The sequence below is a fragment of the Giraffa tippelskirchi genome, chromosome 11, assembly GCF_054371585.1.
Source record: "Giraffa tippelskirchi isolate mGirTip1 chromosome 11, T2T-mGirTip1v1.2.pri, whole genome shotgun sequence".
Taxonomy (NCBI): domain Eukaryota; kingdom Metazoa; phylum Chordata; class Mammalia; order Artiodactyla; family Giraffidae; genus Giraffa; species Giraffa tippelskirchi.
The window spans coordinates 126,632,357-126,653,245 of NC_137285.1; the positions used below are offsets into that span (position 1 = coordinate 126,632,357).

Consider the following 20,889-nt stretch of genomic DNA (forward strand, 5'->3'; position numbering starts at 1 on the left):
GCTTCAGCATCAGTCCTTCCAATGAATATTCAGGACTGATCTCCTTTAGGATGGACTGGTCTGATCTCCTTGCAGTCCAAGGGACTCTCAATAGTCGTCTCCAACATCACAGTTTGAAAGCATCAATTCTTTGGCACTCAGCTTTCTTTATAGTCCAACTCTCACATCCATACACGACTACTGGAAAAACAAGAGCTTTGACTAGACAGACCTTTGTTGGCAAAGTAATTTCTCTGCTTTTTAATATGCTGTCTAGGTTGGTCATAACTTTTCTTACAAGGAGCAAGCGTCTTTTAATTTCATGGCTGTAGTCACCATCTGCAGTGATTTTGGAGCCCAAGAAAATAAAACTCTGTCACTGTTTCCATTGTTTCCCCATCTGTTTGCCATGAAGTGATGGGACTGGATGCCATAATCTTCGTTTTTTGAATGTTGAGTTTTAAGCCAACTTTTTCACTCTCCTCTTTCACTTTAATCAAGAAGCTCTTTAGTTCTTCTTCACTTTCTGCAATAAAGGTGGTGTCATCTGCATATCTGAGGTTATTGATATTTCTCCTGGCAGTCTTGATTCCAGCTTGTGCTTCTTCCAGCCTGGCATTTTGCATGATGTACTCTGCATATAAGTTAAATGAACAGGGTGACAGTATACATCTTTAACGTACTCCTTTCCCAATTTGGAACCAGTCTGTTGTTCCATGTCCAGTTCTAACTGTTGCTTTTTGACCGGCATACAGATTTCTCAGGAGGCAGGTAAGATGGTCTGGTATACCCATCTCTTGAAGAATTTTCCAGTTTGTTGTGGTCCACACAGGCAAAGGCTTTGGCATAGTCAATAAAGCAGAAGCAGATGTTTTTCTGAAATTCTCTTGCTTTTTCTTTGATCTAATGGATGTTGGCAATTTGATCTCTGATTTCTCTGCCTTTTCTAAATCCAGCTTGAACATCTGGAAGTTCTTGGTTCATGTACTGTTGAAGCCTGGCTTGGAGAATTTTGAACATTACCTTGCTAGTGTGTGAGATGAGTGCAATCGTGTGGTAGTTTGAACATTCTTGGCATTGCCTTTCTTTGGGACTGGAATGAAAACGGACCTTTTCCAGTTGTATGGCCACTGCTGAGTTTTCCAAATTTTATGGCACGTTGAGTGCAGCACTCAGTGTAACAATGTAACATAGCAGTGTAACATAGTTGGGATCATGCAGCATGTAGCTTTTTCAGATTGGTTTCTTTTACTTAGCTATATGCATTTAAGGTTCCTCCATGTCTTCTCATAGCTTTTCATAGCTCATTTCTTTCTCTTTTTTTTTTTGCTGAATAATGCTCCATTGTTATTGGATATGCTACAGTTTATCTTTTAACCTTTTGTGGTATATTTTGGTTGCTTCCAAGTTTTAGCAATTTTGAATAAAGCTGCTATAGACATTTATGTGTAGGTTTCTGTGTGAACATAAGTTTTCAGCTCATCTGGGTTAATATCTAGGAACACAGTTGTTAGATCATATAGTAAACCTGTGTTTAGTTTTGTAAGGAACTGCCAGACCATCTTCTAAAATGGCTATACCATTTTGTATTGCCATCAACCATGAATGAAAGTTCCTGTTGCTCCACATCCTTGCAAACATTTAGTATTGTCAGTATGTTCAATTTAAACCATTATAATAGTTGTGTAGTGGTATCTAATTGTTGTTTGAGTTACAGTTCCCTGATGACTTATTATATTGAGAATCTTTTCATATGCTTATTTACCATCTCTACATCTTCTTTGATGAGGTTACAGTTCAGATTGTGTGCCTATTTTTCAATTGGATTGTCTGTTTTTCTGTTGTTGAGTTTTTAGAGTTCTTTGCACATTTTGTATTCTGTTCCTTTATCAGATAATTGGTTTTCAAATGTTTTCTCCCAGTCTGTGGCTTCTCTTTTCATTCTACTAATAGTCATTTTTGCAGAGCACAAGTTTTAATTTTAATGAAGTCCAGCTTAACAATTTTTTCTTTCATGGCTCATTGTTTGGTATTGTATGTAGAAAATCATCTCCGAGCCTGAGGCCACCTAGATTTTCTCCACTGTTACCCTTTAAAAGTTGTGTAGTTGTAGTAATTTTTATTTCACATTTAGATATGTGATTGATTTTGAGTTAATTTTTGTGAGACGTATAGGTCTATATCTAAATTTTTGATTTTTGATTTTGGTTTTTGTTCGTTTGTATGTGAGTGTCCAGTGGTTCCAGCACCCTTTGGTGAGAAGGCTATCCTTTCTCCATTGAATTGCTTTTATTCCTTTCTCAAAGATTAGTTGGGGGCTATATTTCTGGGCTCTATATTCTGTTCTGTTGATTTGTCTGTCTCTTTCTTTTGCCCATACCCCATTGTCTTGATCACTGTAGCTTTATAGTAAGTCTTGACAGAAGATAGTGTCAGTCTTCCTATTTTGTACTTCTCTAGTATTTTGTTGGTGATTCTGGGTGTTTTGCTTTTCTCTATAAACTTTACAATTGGTTTGTTGATATCCACAAATAATTTGTTGGAATGTTGCTAAATCTATAGATCAAGTTGGGAAAAATTGATATATCTTAATAGTATCTTCCTATATGTGAACATGGATAATTTCTCTATTTTGGGGGGGTGTCTCCTTTGACTACTTTCATTGGAGTTTTGTAGTTTTCTTCATGTAGCTCTTCTACACAATTTGTTGGATTTATACCTAAGTATTTTATACTTTCATGCTAATATAATTGATGCTGTGTTTTTAATTTCAAATTCCCATTACCCTTTGTTGTTATGTAACAAAGCAGTTCACTTTTGTGTATTAAACCTGTGTCATGCAACCTTGCTATTAATAATCACCTATTAGTTCTAGGAGGTTTTAGATTGGTTTTTTGGTTTCTTTTTTGTTGTTGTTGTTGATTCTTTGGAATTTTCTGCATAGACAATCATACTGTCTGTAAACAAAGATGATTTCTTCTTTCTCAGTATATATATCTTTTCTTTTCTTTTCTTCCCTTATTGCTTAGCTAGGACTTTCAGTACATGCTTAAGAGAGTGGTGAAAGTGGGGAACATCGCGTTGTTCTCCAGCATAGGAAGAAAGGATCTGGTTTCTCACCATTAAATATTTTGGCAAATATTAGTAGGTTTCTTGGCAAGTATTCTTTACTAAATTGATAAAGTTCTTCTTTACTTGTAGTTGAATTTTGTTGTGTGCTTTTTCAGTACCTATTGATATGGTTATGTGTTTTTTTTCTTTAGCCTGGTTGGTGTGGTGAAATCCATTGATTGATTATTGAAAGCTGCACCTTTGTCTTATATACTTGGAATACAGTTCATTTGGCCATGGTATAATTCTTTATATATATAGATGGATTTGATTTGCCAATATTTTGTTGGGGATTTTACACCTGTGTTTATGAGAAATATTGGTCTGTAATTTTCCTTTCTAGTGATGTCTTTGATTTTGATGTGAGGATGATGCTGGCCTCATAGAATGAGTTAGAAAGTTCTTCTGGAACTTTTGGAAGAGATTTTCAAAAAATGGTATTATGTCTCATTTAAATGTTTGGTAAAATTCATCAGTGAAACCATCAGGATTAGTGCTTTATGTTTTTAAAGGTTGTTAATTATTGATTTAATTTTTATATGTATATAAGAAATTATATATATATATATATAAATCTACCATAATTACCATCACTCACACTGGGAGAAATAGATAATCTGAATAGACATACATATACATATATGTGTGTATGTGTATATATATACACACACACATACTATTTCTCCTAGTATGGGTGTGTGTGTGTGTGTGTGTGTGTGTATGCCTGTGTGGATTATCTATTTCTCCTAGTGTGAGTTATGGTAGATTGTCTTTCATGGAGTTGATCTGTTTCTTCTAAGTTATCAAATTTATGGGCATAGTGTTGTTTATAGTATTTTAAATTATTCTTTTAATGTCCATGAGATCAGTATGATGATCCTTCTTTCATCCCTCATATTAGTAGTTTCTGTCTTTTCTCTTGGTTAGCCTGGCTAGAATTTTATCCATATTGATCTTTTCAGAAACATAGCTTTTGGTTTCATTTACTTTGTGATTTTCTTCATGTAATTTATTCTGTTTGGAGTTCACTAACTTCTTGAATCTGTAGATTTATTTTGCCTAGTTTGGAAAATTTGTAGCCATTATTTCTACAAGTACTTTTCATTTTTGCCCACTTTCTACTTTCCTCCTGGTACTTGATGATACAAATGCTAGATCTTTTGGTATCATTCCACTGATTGCTGAGGTTCTGTTCGTTTGTGTCTCAGTTGTTTAAACTGGGTAGTTTCTATTGTTCTGTCTTCCAGATTAAAGATTCTTTTCTTTGTTTCCTACATTCTTCTTTTGAGCTCATTTATTGAGTTTTTTAATTTCAGTTCTGAGGTTTTCACTTTATTGAGATTTTCTATTTTTTTGTCAAGATGTTCTGTTTTTTAATTTGTTTCAAGCATGTTCTTAATTTCTTTTTTCAAATTAATTTTTATTGGAGTATAGCTTATTTACAATGTTGTGTTAGTTTCTGCTGTACAGCATAGTGAATCAGTTATACATATATCCACTCATTTTAAGATTCTATTCCCATATAGGTTATTAATTTCTATTGAAGCATTTTTGTGATAGCTACTCTCAGATCTTTGTCAGATAATTATGTCTGTTTGTCTCAAGTGTTGACATCTGTTGATTATCCTTTTTTATTTACTTTGACATCTTCCTAGTTCTTAATATTATGAGTGATTTTTCATTGAAACTTGTACATTTGGGGTATTATATTATGAGTCTCCAGATCTTATTTAAATCTTCTATTTTACCTGGCTTCCTCTGACACCTCTGGTAGAGGGAGGAAGAGCAGCCATCTCATTACTGCCAAGTTGGGGTAGAAGTCCAAGTTCCCCAAGAAGCTTCCATTGACACCCATGTGGCAGAGGTGTGTGTGTGTGAGAGAGAGAGAGTGTGTGTGTGTACACGTGCATGCGTGCAAAAGGAATTGATAGTGTTGATTAGGGATGGGAGTTCTAGCTGCCCATGTAGATGATAAGGTGGTTTCAATACCACTGCACAGTAGTGAAAGTTCTCTCTGCTTGGCCACCTCTGGTATTACGCAGTAGGGAGGGAGAGAGTTGCATTGTTACAGCTGTAACAAGGCTCCAGGCTCCCCTTGTGGTGTGGCTTGGTTAGTTACTGTTTGGATGGGTTGAAAACACCAGGTCCCTACTTGGGTTTCTCCAAAATCTATAGGAGATTAGAGCACCTTTAGTTTAACTTGGTAAGGATGGAAATCTTCTTTTTGTTTCTGTGGATTTGCTCATTTTGGAAATTTCATATAAATGGGAGTCTGTGGCCTTTTAAAACTGGTTTTTTCAATTAGTATAATGTTTTCAGGATTCATTCATGTTGTAGCATATATCAATACTTCACTTCTTGTTATTACCAAATGGTATTCCTTTGTATATCCACCACATTTTATTTATCTAGTCATCAGATAGTGCACGTTTGGATTGATTTCATTGTTTGGCTATTATGAGTAATGCTGCTCTAACAGTCATATTCACATTTTTGTATGGACATGTTTTTAATTCTGTTGGGTGCAATGCTGAGTCCTAAGGTAACTCTGTGTTGAACACTTTGAAAACTCCGTTTCTTTATTGTCATTGTTTTTAATTCAATTCAATATCAGTCTAATTTCTAATTCCAGTAGGGCTTTTTTAAAAAGTTGAGTTATCTTTTGGCTGCGGTGTGTCTTCGTTACTACGTGCAGGCTTTCTCTAGCTATGGCGAGCCAGGGCTACTCGCTAGTTGCGGTGTGCAGGCTTCTCATTGTGGTGCCTTCTCTTGTTGCAGAGCACGGGCTCTAAGGCGCACGGGCTTCAGTAGATGTGGCTTTTGGGCTCCAGAGCATGGCTCAGTAGTTGTGGCACATAAACTCAGTTGCTGTGAGGCATGAAGGGACCAGAGATTGAACCAGTGTTCCTTGCATTGCAAGGCAGATTCTTAACCACTGAAACACCAAGGAAAGCCCTTCTTTTATTATTAATTTGTGTCATATTGCATTGTGGTGTCAGGAAAGAGGCCTGAGATATTTTATAGTGTCTTTTAGAAAGAACTGTTCCCAGACTTTAGATTTATTTCTAATTTGTATTTTGCTTACATCTGTATTCATTCCATTAAAATGTCAGATGCTGATAATTAAATCACTCAAGATCTGCAAGTTACATGAGTATTAAAGTGCTTTAAACCACTCATATTTGAAACACTGTGCGTGTTGTGATTCAGTCATAACTTTTATACTCATAAATTTACCTGTATTTTTAATTATTTAGAAAAAAGAAAGTGAGTGCCTGCAATTAAAAATTTTGGTGCTTCGAAATGAACTGGAAAGACAGAAGAAAGCTTTGGGACGGGAGGTAGTCTTGCTGCATAAAGAACAAATTGCATTACAAGACAAAGGTGAGTGAAAATACCTTACAAACTGCCTAGCCTCTACATTTAGTAATTTTCCTTTTTCTCCATGGGCTTAAATAGTCATCTTTTATAAATTTACTAAAACAAATTTTTAAAAATTTTTGAAGTATTTTGAAATTGATAACATACAATAAAGTATACACACACACACACACACACACACACACACACACACTTCACATTTTCAAATTGAACACACTGGCATAAGCAGAATCTCCCGTCAAGAAACAGCAGTATAAGGACCCCAGAACCCCAGAAGCTTCTTCATGTTCTCTCCCATTCATGGCATCTCTAGCCAGACTAACCGCCCGTTAACTCCATATACCATAGATTGAGTTTGCCTAATTTTGAACTGTATACAATAGGAGCATATAATATGTACATTTTATGTGCTGGCTTTTGTTCAACATTTTGTTTGTAAGATTCATCCCTTCCTGAACGTAATGTAGTCTTAGTTTATTTTAACTGCTAATAGCATTCCACTGTATGAATATGAATTTATTTAATCTTGCTTTTGGTATTTCCTTAGTTTCTACTTTGGGACTATAACAAATAATGCTTCCAAATAATACTATACCATTGAATGGTATAGTACATGATTCTTGACATTTTTTAATGCATTTCTTTTGGATATAAACTCAGGAGCAGAATTACATAGTCATAGGATATGTGTATCTTCAGCTTTAGTAGGTTGTGTCCAAAAGTTTTCCAAAGTAGTTTTGCCAGTTTACCTCTTCTCCATCTAGCAATGTAGCCTACATCCTTGTTGGTGTTTGATACTGTCTGTTTTTGTATTTTAGCTTTCCTGGTGGGTATGTTGTAGCGTCTGCTTGCAATTTTAATTTTTATTTCCCTTAAGACTAATGAAGTTGAACACTATTTTGTGTTTCTTGCTGATTGGAAGCACCTGTTAAAGTCACTCCCCCACCCTGCTTTTTTAAAAATTGGTTTGCGTAATTTTTTGTGGTTTTTTAATAATTTTTAAAATTTATTTATACTATAAGCTAATTATATATTTATAATTCAGTTTATACCATAACCCATTATTCGGGTCTGGAAAATCCCACGGACAGAGGAGCCTGGTGGGCCGCAGTGGGTTTGCAAAGAGTCAGACACGACTGAGTGCACACAGATGCACACACACATAATTAAATTGACTCTATTCTAATTATTTTATGATAAAGAAAATTATAAAAAAATTTTTAAACAGCTTTATTGAGATTTAATTCAATTTAATATGAATGTTCATATATAGGTTTTTGTAGGAGGGTATGTTTTTATTTCTTTTGAATATGCCTCAGAGTAGAATTGCTAGATCCTATGATAACTGCAATACTTCAGACTTTTACATTATTATTATATTTGTTATGGTGATCTTTGATGTACAATTGTAATTGTTTAGGGACACCACAAATCACACCCATATAAGACAATGAACTTAATCAATAAATGTTCTGTATGTTCTGTTTCACTGACTAGCCATTTCCCTGTCTTTCTCCCTCACCTGGAGTCTCCCTATTCCCTGAGCCACAATAATACTGAAATTAGGTTAGTTAATAACCTGACAGTAACCTCTAAATGTTCAAGTGAAAGGAAGAGTCATATGTCTCTCACTTTAAATCAAAAGCTAAACATGATTAAGCTTAGTGAGGAAAGCATGTGGAAAGCCAAGATAGGCTGAAAGCTAGGCTCTTGAGCCAAACGGCCAAGCTGTGAATGCAAAGAAAAGTTCCTGAAGGAAATTAAAAGTGCTACTCCTTTGAGTACATGGATGATAAAAAGTTAAATAGCTGTATTGCTGATATAGAGAAAGTTGTAAGACTAAGGTCTGTATAGAAGGTCTAATCAGTCACAAAATTGCATTAAGCCAGAGCCTAATCCAGAGCAGGGCTCTAACTCTCTTCAATTCTTTGAGGGCTGAGAGAGGTGAGGAAGCTGCAAAAGACATGTTTGATGCTCGTAGAGATTACTCCATGATGTTAAGGGAAGAGACTGTCTCCAGAATATAGAAGTGCAAGGTGAAGCAGCAAGTGCTGATGTAGAAGCTGCAGCAAGTTATCCAGAAGATTTAGGTAGATAACGAATGAAGGTGGCTACACTAAACAACAGATTTTTAGTGAAAACAAAATATCCATATATTGAAATAAGATGCCTTCTAGGATTTTCATAGCAAAAGAAGAGAAGTCAGTGCTTAACTTCAAAGAACAGGCTGATTCTCCTGTTAGGAGCTAACACAGCTGGTGACTTTTAAGTCAAAGCCAGTTCTCATTTACCATTCTCAAAATCCTAGGACCCTTAAGAATTATGCTAAATCTACTCTGCCTATGCTCTATAAATGGAAAAAGAAGGCCTGGAAGACAGCACATATCTCTGTTTACAACATAGCTTACTGAATATTTTATGCCCACTGTTGAGACCTACTGCTTAGGAGAAAAGATTACTTTCAAAATATTACTGCTCGTTGATAGTGTACCTGGTCACCCAAGAGCTCTGCAGATGCGGTGGAAATAGCCAGAGAACTCGAATTAGAAGTGAAGTCTGAAGATGTGATTGAATTGCTACAAGCTCATGATGAAACTTAGATAAGGAGTTACTTCTCCTTATCTATAAAGATAAGCAAAGAAAGTGGTTTCTCAAGATGGAGACTGTTCCTGGTGAAGGTGCTGTGAAGATTGTTAAAATGACAGACAACAAAGGACTTAAAATATTACATAAACTTAGATGATAAAGCAGCAGAGTTTGTTTCCCTTCTCTCAGAAACCATTGTCCTGGGCTGCCTGTTACTCAGAATCTGAAACTGGCTGCATATACTTTTGTATGATTTTTTTTTTAGTTGTTTACAGTGGGAGGGTAAATCTGATACATATTTATCCATCGTTCAGAAATAATAGTCTTTTTCCTGTGCTTTCTCACCTCTGTGCTTGTTATTATGAGAAGGTTGCTTTTCTCTGCTTGGTTCAGTTATTTTGTTTCTTCAAAGACATTCTTAAATATGACCTCTCTTTTGAGGCTTTTTTCTGCCTCTTCCAGAAATTTCTTGATCCCTCTTCTCTATCCCCATAGTATTTTTGATGTTGCCTTATTTTACCAATTAGTTGGTTTGAACTTTGAGGGCAGAAACCTGTCATTTTTATATTAGCTTCGTTCTCACTGTCTGGGGTAGTGCCTTATATGGCACCCAGGGAGCATTAGCATAGAGTGAGGTTCTGAGGGGCTCTTGTGTAGGTCATGTGCATTACATATAGGACATGAATTCTTTATCCTTAGTTTATCTTCATTGCATCCTTTTTTTCGCTTCCTATTTGTCTTCAGTGTATTTCAGACCATTGAGATTGATAGATAAATAAAATGTAATTGCAAACAAAATCTATTGTATTGGGAATGTATTTGGAATGTGAATAAAATAGGCCATAGCTAACAAGTTTTAAATTTTTGAACTATATAAAATACAGGTTGGGCTAAAGAATAATTTTGAAACTGTGATTTTACTTTATTTCAGTAATTTTTGAAAAATATAGTTTAAATTTAAAAGTATAGATTTTGATTCAGAGTTCCTTGATGCATGCCTGGCTCATTATTTGCCAGCTATATACCCTTGTCCGGTTACTTGGCTTCATCTGTAAAATGAAATTAATAATAATACTTATAACTATGTCAGTACCCTGCTGAGTTTTGACAGGCTCCTAAGTTCTGCTGATGTTGTTGGTTTATGGAACACACTTTGTGTAGCAAGGATGTATATGATGATCAGATGAGTTGTAAAACTGAAATGATCTCAAGAAAATAGGAACAAAATACTTTCTGTCTTATTCCTGTATCTCACCTCTTTGAATTTCTGTACTATTTAAAATTAAGTCCTTCCTGACTAAAGATAGCCTCCTATGATCCACCTCAGTCTCAATGCTTTAGCCATATGCAAGTTCTTTTAGAACTAAAAGAAACTAAAATTTGCTTTAGTCTGTCTCACCTGCATTTAGGCCTCTGTTAATTTTTGCTTTCTCCAGGAAATCTTCACTGGTTCCCTTCTCCTTCTCCTCCCACCTTTACCCGCTGGATTAGATGTACTACTGTGTGTTTCCATAGCACCTGTGCTTTTTCATTATAGCATTGTACATAATTGCTAGTTTGTCTCCCTCTAGACTGTAAGATCGCTGAGGGTAGGGGTAGTGCCTGGGACAGAGTAGCATTCAGTAAATATCTGTTGAAGGATTGAATCGTAGTTACAGTTACCAGTGTAATGTTATCACCATCAGTGCTAAAGAACAAGGACTTCTGTAGCTTCTAGCTTAGTATTCATTTGGGAAAACTGATATTCTCCTGAGAAATACTGTAGAAGAATTGTATATTCTTTGACAATGGTCGTCAGAACTATCTGTGTTCCAGTACAGGTTGCATATTGACATTTATACCTGAAAGTCTGGGCTACTGCCATTTAAAATTATGAGATATTATGATCAAGGCCCGTTTCTATTAGAGTGTCTGTTAGAATGACTCCAAATAAATAGATAGCTGTTGTGTACATACAAGATCTATTTTAGAGGTCTAATCTATGAAAAGACATGGGTTTTTTTTGTTGTTTTTTTTTTTTTGGTGCTTTGAAAGTACCATCAACTATTATAATACTTAAATTGCCTGCTACCTGTAGCATGTATGTCTACATATCTTTTTCAAGATCATCAGTTTTTAAAATGAAAACATTATAGGATTTTAGAGGGGTTAGGAACTTTTGCCTTTTTCTAATAAGAGAAGCAAAAATAATGATAACTACAGTATTTCATTTACCATGTGAAAGTGATAGTTGCTCAGTTGTGCACAACTCTGTATGACCCCATGAACTATAGCCCGCCAGACTTCTCTGTCCATGGGATTCTTCAGGTAAGAATACTGGAGTGGGTTGCCATGCCCTTCTCCAGGGGATCTTCCCAACCCAGGAATCGAACCTGGGTCTCCTGCATTGCAGACGGGTTCTTTACCATCTGAGCCACCTGGGAAGCCCAGGTTACCATACTTGTCACTTTATAGATATGAGTCATTTAATCACCACAGTAACTTTATTAGGTAGTTACTGTTATTATTTACATTTATAGTTGAGGAATCATGGTCAGAAACATTAAATACCTTACTGAAGTTCACAACTGACAAATAATATGATTAAACTCTTTCTGTTGATTCCAAAATTTAATCACAGATTGATACCATGTTTTATCAGTAGTAAGATGTGTAAAGTCCATGGAATTTATATTATTCTGGTATATGGTAAAAAGATAGGGCGATATGGTTTTTCACTTGTGTTCCCAGTTGTATTTTTCCCTTTTATACTGGTAGAAGTCCTATCACCAGACTTGAAGCAGGTGAACTTCTAAACAGTGACTTCTATCCCATTTAAAAGACTGAGGTGTAATAATACCAATATGGTATTTTAACATATATATTATATATGGAATTTAGAAAGACAGTAATGACAACCCTATATGCAAGACAGCAAAAGAGACACAGATGTAAAGAACAGACATTTGGACTATGTGGTAGAAGGCGAGGGTGGGATGATGTGAGAGAATAGCATTGAAACATGTATATTACCATATGTAAAATAGATGACCAGTGCAAATTTGATGCATGAAGCAGGGCACCCAAAGCTGGTGCTCTGGGACAACCCAGAGGGATGGGGTGGAGAGGGAGGTGGGAGGGGGGTTCAGGATGGGGGACACAGGTACACCCGTGGCTGATTCATGTCTGTATGGCAAAAATCACCACAATATTGTAAAGTAATTAGCCTCCAATTAAAATCAATTAATTAATTAAAAAAGACTGAGGTGTAATGGTAATTGCTAGTATTTGTAGAGTGCTTTGTTAGTGCCAGGCAGTGTCATGTGTTTCCCATTCTTTATCTCATTTTGTTCTTACTGATTGTCCTATGAATTAAAGGCATTGTTAAATCCTCCTATTAATAAAGATATTATACATGTTATTATCCAATTTATAGATGAGGAAACTGAGTTTCAGAGGTCCAAAGCCATGTAGCAAGTTATGACAGAGCCTGTGTTCAGAGTTACTGATGCCAAACAGTGCTACAAAGGAAGAGTGTAAGATTTTGTAGATACCCATTTTGACTCCGAGAGTGAAGTCAGAGTTAGTCAGCATGTTCTTATATCTCCATTTTATCATAGAAAGAAAGGATGGTAATGCTCAAGTTGAATATGGATTTGCCAGAATGGTTCAGAATTACTGGTTTTGAACACCGTACTTCAGGAGCTTTCTTCCCGCTTTTATGTATGTTTTTGGAGATGAGTATTATTTTGTATTTCTCTGAACTCTTAGAATCGTTGGCAGGTTAAAATCTAACGTTGACACTTTGGGCTCAGATTTAAGCAGGAGAATGAGTGCTGTTGTTGGCTGTACTTTTCTGCCATTGGGAGTCTTTGTAGACTGGTGGTGAGACCTGAGGGGTTGGAAAGAAAAGTTGACTAGATACAGGTAACCATATTTAGGTACCAGTAGACCCTACTCTACTTGCTGGGGACCCCTATTTTTATAGTGATTGTGCTAGGTTACCAGAGACATATTCTTATCTATTAAAAGTTCATTTGTGTTGAACATCATTCTTGTACATGTACATGAATGTACTATTTAATGAATATTGAGCCATGTTAAGATATTTTAGAAGCACTTGAGCCGTTGGTATTGGTAACATGAAGGGGAAAATTGTGTCTGTCACTCTGTTTGCAGCTTTAATTTAGTGTTTGCTAGCCAGTAGTGAAATAATTTGCTGCTTAAAATAGTACTGGTGGCTTCTTACATATCATGGCTTCTCTTTGATTCTTGGTGCTTAATTTTCGTACTTGGTTCTCAGCCCAAAAGCTCAGTTAGGATACAGAGTCAGTAATATATGACATTTTGTCTTTGCTACTGATTTTTCTGAATGACCGTAAAGGAGTTAATTAATTTCTGCATCTTTTTATACATCTGTGCAAGCAGCTCATAGTGGTACCATAGGGATTGATTTGTGTACGTATTTGGAAGAAGCTAATGCGTATTTTATATATGTATGTATGTGTTGTGTTTTGCAAATATTCATTGCAGCTGAATGATACATGCAAACAGGCAACAAAAAGATAATTTCTGTCCAATGTTCCTGGCTTGCTGGGTGGCCACATAACTCTGAGGGGACTCGTTAATCCGCACTTAAAAGTTTTCCCTTCCCATTCCTGGAATGCAGTGATTCTCAACTTGTGGTCCACAGCAACTTCCAGCTGGGTCAGGAACTGATCTTTTCAACATTAATGTTTGTTAATGTATATATTTTCATTTCCAGCAGATATTTAGTTACGCTGTTTAAGTAAAAAAAAAGAAGAGCAGATTTCCCCTCTTTTAGCGTTTCAAGAAAGATAACCTTCACATTAACTAATTATATATTGGTTTATAGGGTCTTTTGCTCTGACTCAACCCTCAAATCTTTGAGATAAGAAACAACACTCAACCTACATTAATTTGCTTGAAATTTGGTTTAGAAAATGGTTTGAAACATCGGTCTTAAGGAAATGTTTTCAGTAGAACTGAAACACAATTATACATGTTGATAAAATTTGAGAACTCTTCATTGATGCCTGGGGAGTGATATTAACTTTAGAAAAGCAGAGTTCCTTAACTGGGGGCTTCCCTGGTAGCTCAGACAGTAAAGAATCTGCCTGCGATGCAGGAAACCTAGGTTCAATCCCTGGGTCGGGAAGGTCCGCTGGAGAAGCGAATGGCTGCTTAGTCCAGTATTCTTGCCTGGAGAATTCCATGGACAGAGGAGCGTGGTGGGTTACAGTTCATGGGTTGCAAAGAATCCACATGATTAAGTAACTAATACTTCCCCCTAATCCTTGCAGTAACAAACTACTTTTTAATCCAATTAGTTTCTTTATGTTAACAATAACATATATGTAACACTATATTATACTTAGAAAGTGCTTATACAAAGATGATTATATTTGGTCCTTAAAGTTCTCTGGCAAGTATTGTTACTTCATTTCATAAGATGCTGAGAAAGCAAGAGGCTTAGCGAGGTACAAACAGGAGCAGAGTTGAAATGTAGATGCACACCCTTCATCTCCAGATTCTTGCTTTTCTTACCATTCCATGCTATCTAAAACCTTGCAAAATCTTACTCCTACACAAATCTATGAAGCAGGTAATTTTTATTAAAATCGTGTAACATGCCAGATCTTTTTCACTTACAGTATTATCATTTAATTCTTAAAATAGTACTAAGAGATAATAATTTTTACTCCCTTTTCCAAATGAGGAAAGCTGGGGCTTTGAGACATTTCCCAAGGTGGCATGGATAAATAACAGATCCAGATTCAAATTTAGATTTATTTCATCCAAAGCCTGTCTTGTTTCTAGTAAATATAATATCATTGTTGCTTTCTTTGGTATATGTCTTAACAGATAAACTAACTGATAGTTTACTGATTTTCCATTTGACCTGTAGACTACTAGATGGAGAACTTTGTTCTGCTATATTCCTTTTTATTATAGGATGAGTAAAGTGAATTTTCTCCAAAGATTTCTTGGATTTGATTGTATCTTAATTAACTAAGAGATCTGGATGAAAGGTCTGCCAGTCTCTCAGTTTGTCCTTAGGCAAGTCATCCAACTTTGGGGGGGGGGGCTTATTTCCTTTTCACAGACAAATTAAACAAACTTTTGGATTTTATAGTCAAGATTTCTTACATCTCCGAGATTCTAGTTATTTTAGGAGATAGAATTGGCAGAAAGGTTAGGGGTTTATTCATCTTTTTTGATGAATGTCTTTATTTTTCAGAGTTTTATTCTGATGATATATTTCCCAGCAATAAAAAATGGGAGGGGGGAAAGATTCTCTGACCTACATGTTTCTATAGATGTGATTTGTTAACTGAAAAGCCATTTGGTGAGAATGACCTATTGGAGTTCTCTAATTAGCCATACTCAACTCCTATTTTACAGTCTTTAATGTGTTTTGATAAACAAGAACCAAAACACATTCTTTAAATGACATTGTGTGTAGAAGAGATCAGAAATGTCAGATTTCATTGTTCAGATCTGGAAAGAAATTCTTCTTGGTAATTGTGGTGAATAAAAAAGTTTTGATCTCTTATTGCCAAAATAAGAAATGATTTATATGAAATTTTCTATAAATTATAATTTATTATCATTTTGTAAGAAATTTGAGTAATTAAAGTTATATATATGTGTATATGTGCGTGTCAGTTCAGTTCAGTTGCTCAGTCGTGTTCGACTCTTTACGACCCCATAGACTGCAGCATGCCAGACTTCCCTGTCCATCACCAGCTCTCGGAGCTTACTCAGATTCATGTCCATCGCATCAGTGATGCCATCCAACCACCTCATCCTCTGTCGTCCCCTTCTCCTCTCACCTTCAATCTTTCCCAGCATCAGGGTCTTTTCCAATGAGTCAGTTCTTTGCATCAGGTGGCCAAAGTATTGGGAGTTTCAGCTTCAGCATGAGTCCTTCCAATGAATATTTAAGATTGATTTCCTTTAGGATGGACTGGTTGGATCTCCTTGCAGTCCAAGGGACTCTCAAGAGTCTTCTCCAACACTACAGTTCAAAAGCATCAATTCTTCAGCTCTCAGCTTTCTTTGTAGTCCAACTCTCACATCCATACATGACTACTATATGTGTGTGTGTGTATATATATAATGTTTAATTTAATTAACTTCTGCTTGGTCAGTGAATCATTTGGCCTGCACATCAGATAAAAGAAGAATCACACAGTATATTTGCTTTTTAAAATATAGCTATGTATTATTTATTTTTGGTTGTGTCAGGTCTTAGCTGTGGCATGTGGTATTTTTTATCTTTATTGAAACATGCAAGATCTTATGGCGCATGGACTTCCTTGGGTTGTAGCACTTGGAATAGGATCCCACACAACTGAACCCACAGCATGTGGGATCTTAGTTCTCCCACAAGGGATTGAACCAGTGTCCCCTGCATTGGAAGGCAGATTCTAAACCACTGGGCCAATAGGGAAGTCCCCCCACAGTATGTTTAAGTTGGTGCTTTAGCTTCCATCAAAAGGTCATAGATTTCCATTTGAATCTACAAAGACATTATAAGCATTGTGTAACAATTTTCTCCTCTTAGGTCATAAGGTCACAAATTGAAAAATTGCTCCTCACAAACTTTGTAATTCAAGATATATTTATTAGAAGTGATGGCAAAATTTAAATTTTATTCGTCTGTGTGTATGTTCTAATTTCCTATAGCCATCTGACAGAAATTCCTAAACAAATTTCCTTCAAAATGAATAACTGCCTTTCAGAATTTTTTGGACCCAAAGGCAGTTTTCCCAGGATTTATTAAAGTTTCTTTATTTTTAGTCGTTAGCATTGTATGTAGCTTGTGAAAGGCAGTAAAAGACAAACAACTTTGTGGTGGGGAGGAAAAAGGTGGATTCTTAGTAAACCTCAGATTTTCTTTTCAGAATGATTCATTTTCCATATATTTGTAATGGTTTATTTTAGTAATATCTTAATTGGATTGTAAGAAAGTCAAACTAACATATTTTAATCTCCCCCTCTTGCTATGGAAGATATAGATGTGTAGAAGTAAGCCACCTGACAGAATTTTGTTTCGGTTTGTCATTGTTTTTTCTCTGTTTACTCCTCAAAAGCATTGGAAATGGCATTTACAAAAAAATATTTACAATTAGATGTTTCAACACAGAAGTGAAAGGGATCAGTCATAGGGCGTGTAAAGGACGTGGAAAGGGCACTGAGTATGTGTAGACGTACATGTGTACTTTTGTCAGTTGTTTTTATTATTTTTGGAGCAGCCAAAGGAGCCAGGCATTATGTAAGATGTTGGAAACAGAAGGATAGATGTGATAGTTACATGACAGAAATATGTAGAGAATACCGTAGGAACACAGAGGATGAACATCTGAAAACCAGAACTCCATGTAAGAGGGGTGACACTTGAGCTGATAGCTGAGGGGAGAAGGTGAGACTTCCCAGGTAGAGGAAACAGCTACACAGAGGCATGGAAGTTGATTAGAGAATTTCAGGTAATTCCGTAAAGCTTCAACTAATGTTTGAGTAAAGGTCCCTAGGAGAGGCTGAAGAGGCAAAAAATGACCTAACAGGAAGTTATGTCAAAAAGTTTGGAGATCTATTGAAATAACTTAAGCAAATTTCTCAAAGACAAAAAGTAGACAAGACTGTATTGATGACTGTTACCCAGAATGGAGATTAGGTGTATGTTTTAGAAAGTTCTCTTTGAAGAATTATGGGTAAGGAATTCTCATAATGGAAATTATTACAGTAATCTAAGCAGTACATAATTAAAATCTAAACAGTTTGGAAATATAAAGGGAGGACAGAATGTTTGGGTTCAAAAGATATTTAATGATGGACTCTTCTGTTGATGATTTAGTGGATTGGAGGAGAGAGAGAGGAAGATTTAGATATTTTCCAATTTCTGATTTGGACAGCTGGCCAGGTAATTAAACCATTCATCAAAACAAATACTGGAGAGCAGCAGATATTGGGAGAAAGGGGAAGAATTAAGACTTCCAGTTTTGGATAGTTACTTAGTGGGTAAGATGATAAATAAGAAACCAACAAATAAAGTAAATATCAGATTGTGAGAAGGATTCTAAACAAGCTGTGTGATAGAAGAGAACTTTGGGAGACTGTTTTTACAAATATTGCTCAGGAAAGAAGTGCTTGAGGAGCTCAGTCTTACAAGATAAGAATTCCAGCAATTGGAATGGCAAGTGAAAGGCTTGGACATAGGAAGTGCCTGTACTGTAGAATAGAAAGGAGGCCACTGTTGCTGGAAAATAATTTATTAGGAAGAGAGTAGCATGACATGGAATTGGAAAAGAAGAAATTTAAAGTGTAAGTGAAGATATTTTCCTCATCCACTGAATAGGAGGAGAAGGCTAAGAAAATGGCAGAGAGGCCACTGAGTTTCATGTTGGGTTGTAGGTAGGATTATAAAGAAATCTTTCTATTATTTCCAGGTTTATGAGGTAAAGTAATTAATATATAGGCTTTAGAGGAATTTTAAGGATTTGGGTAATATATGGAGTAGTGATCTCCAAGAATGAGAAAGCAAATTAAGGAGGAAATTGTAATAGAATTGTTGGATGTTGTGCCTGATTGTGCTTTGTGATGATTATTTTTAAGTACAATCAGTCAAGCTGGTTGTATACTTTATCTACTTGGAGCTTCATGGGGACAGGTTGAGAGAATACAAATATTCAGTCAAAGTAAAATTATCCCCATTTTACAGATGAGGAAAATGAACTTCAGAGAAGTTAGCACTTGCTTAGAGTCCTGAAGGTAAAATTTAACCCAGATTTTTCTTATTCCTAAGCCCACAGATTTTCCAGTGTAGTACACTGCTTCCCATAGGATCTGCCTATTGTTTTTAAGCATTAAATTAGCTCTGACCTTCTTAGCTATTAAGCCAGTTGTGTAGAGTTATGAAAGGTATCAGTTGCTTCCTGTTGCCTGTTACAAGGAAGTATATCAGTTCTTTAGGAAGAAAAAAAATCATCTCTGGGCACTAAATTCCAAGAGGAATTTAGCATCCACTGTCTTATGTGCTAGATATTAAATATCATAATGAAATGACAGTCAATTGTAATTTTGCAAAAGTTACAGCGAGAAATATCTATTAACCCTTAAGAAGGGCAGCATCATAAATCATAGTACAGAAAAGGCATTTCTGTGGGGAGAAGAACTAAAATAGTTTAAGTATGTTGCTTTTTGGTCATCTGCCTCGATGTAGAAAACTCAGAAGAATGACAGTTTATTGGTTTTAAATGTAATTTTGACAGGAGCTGGCCACTAGCCAGTCTGAGACCAAATTCTCTGGTGAGAGAGAGCCTAAAGAGTCTGTGTTTTGTTTTGTTGATTGACTCAAGATTCCATATTCTTTAGCTATTCATTTTATAGGAGACAGCATTGACATTTGGTTATTAAGGTGCTTGATTTGCGTTCTTGTTGAACAGAGAGGCCATAGTGTATGCATGCATAGGGTCAAGGATTTCAAAAAGCAGTTTTGAAGTTGATAAACGAAGCCCCATGCATTTGCTTTCTCTCCCCCTCAATGACTTATTGATATGATGATAAAGATACATGCATAAAAAATAAGTTCTTGATGATGGTGAAAATGAAAGCACATACTATTGGAATAGCAAAGATTTTTGGCATAATTCTCAGATACACAAAGTAGAATTGTATTGATGAATAAGGTAGAGTAGAGGAAAACTGCAGCCTGGAACACAAACGGAAAAGGTTGCAGTGGGAGTTTCTGGAAAGGCAGTGAGAGCTCTCAGATGCCTCAACTTGCAACTCCCAAGTATGGAAATCAGAAATAATGGAGCAATAATTAGTGTAACAGCCTACTGGCTCATTTTCTTTCTTTGTGAATTTGGAGTAACTTCCTATAACATTTACTCCAACTACTTTTTCACATAATGGATTCCTGACCTGGTTAGGTCCCATGCTATGAGATTTTGGCATAGAAAAGTAGAGCAAAGCCTGACTGTGGAATTTTACAACCAACCCAGAGGGAAAACATGAAAAGCAGCTCTACTTCAGACTGGAATACCCTAAAGTAACATGATCCCAAAGTAAAGTTCTCCTTATTTAATAGTTGCAATGGTTTAAAGTGAAAGGTACTACCTTCTCTCAGCATATATTACCCTGAAGGAGAACTAATTGTGAGCAGGACCTGCCCACTTATGCTGAGCTGCCATTCAGAGGTGAAGTCTTTTATGTAAATAAGTCCTTATAGCTTCAGAGGAAACCTACACTATTTCCTATTGCTAACCAATCTAATCACAGATTTAAATCATGGATTTAAAGGGGAAACTAAAGGCTGTCAGATATTTGAGGAAAACACTGTGAATGAGACTAAGTTGAACAAACAGAATAGCTGACCTCAAAGAAATAGAAAATACATAGAATAGAGCTTTAAATAAACTTGATATCCTCAGATTTGACTTCCAGCCTCTGTTTGGGAAGTAGAAAGATGAAAGGAGCATCACTTCCATCCTAACAACAACAGAAAGTTGGATGATGTACAGAATTGTAACTTTTTTAATCTATCCAAGTACTAAGATTTTAGGGCAGTCAATCCCTAGGGGAGGGCCAGAATCAGTGAGAAAGCCCTCCCCAGGGACATACAGTATGGCATGGTTTAACCAGAGTGATAGAGGAACTCCCTCCCTTCCTCCCCAGCAAGTCTAGAATGCACAGAACAACAAGCCGCTGTCTTTCACCACTTGAGGAGAGACGAGAACATGGTGAGGCCCCCTTCCTTAGGTGCTAATCCCAGGGAGCACCTAAATCTGGGAATAGGATGTGCCTATGTCATACCATCTTCACCAC

General features: G+C 36.1%; 1 protein-coding gene across 5 annotated transcripts in view; it reads left to right on the plus strand.

Annotated features, from left to right (window-relative positions):
* The window catches only part of UVRAG (UV radiation resistance associated), a 311,614-nt gene that overhangs the window by 149,523 nt on the left and 141,202 nt on the right, over window positions 1–20,889 (plus strand). For all 5 annotated transcript variants that reach the window (XM_081543163.1, XM_081543165.1, XM_081543164.1 and 2 more), the window contains one exon: window positions 6,348–6,474. In XM_081543163.1, coding sequence (XP_081399289.1) covers window positions 6,348–6,474 — 127 coding nt within the window. The remainder of the gene's footprint in view (window positions 1–6,347; window positions 6,475–20,889) is intronic.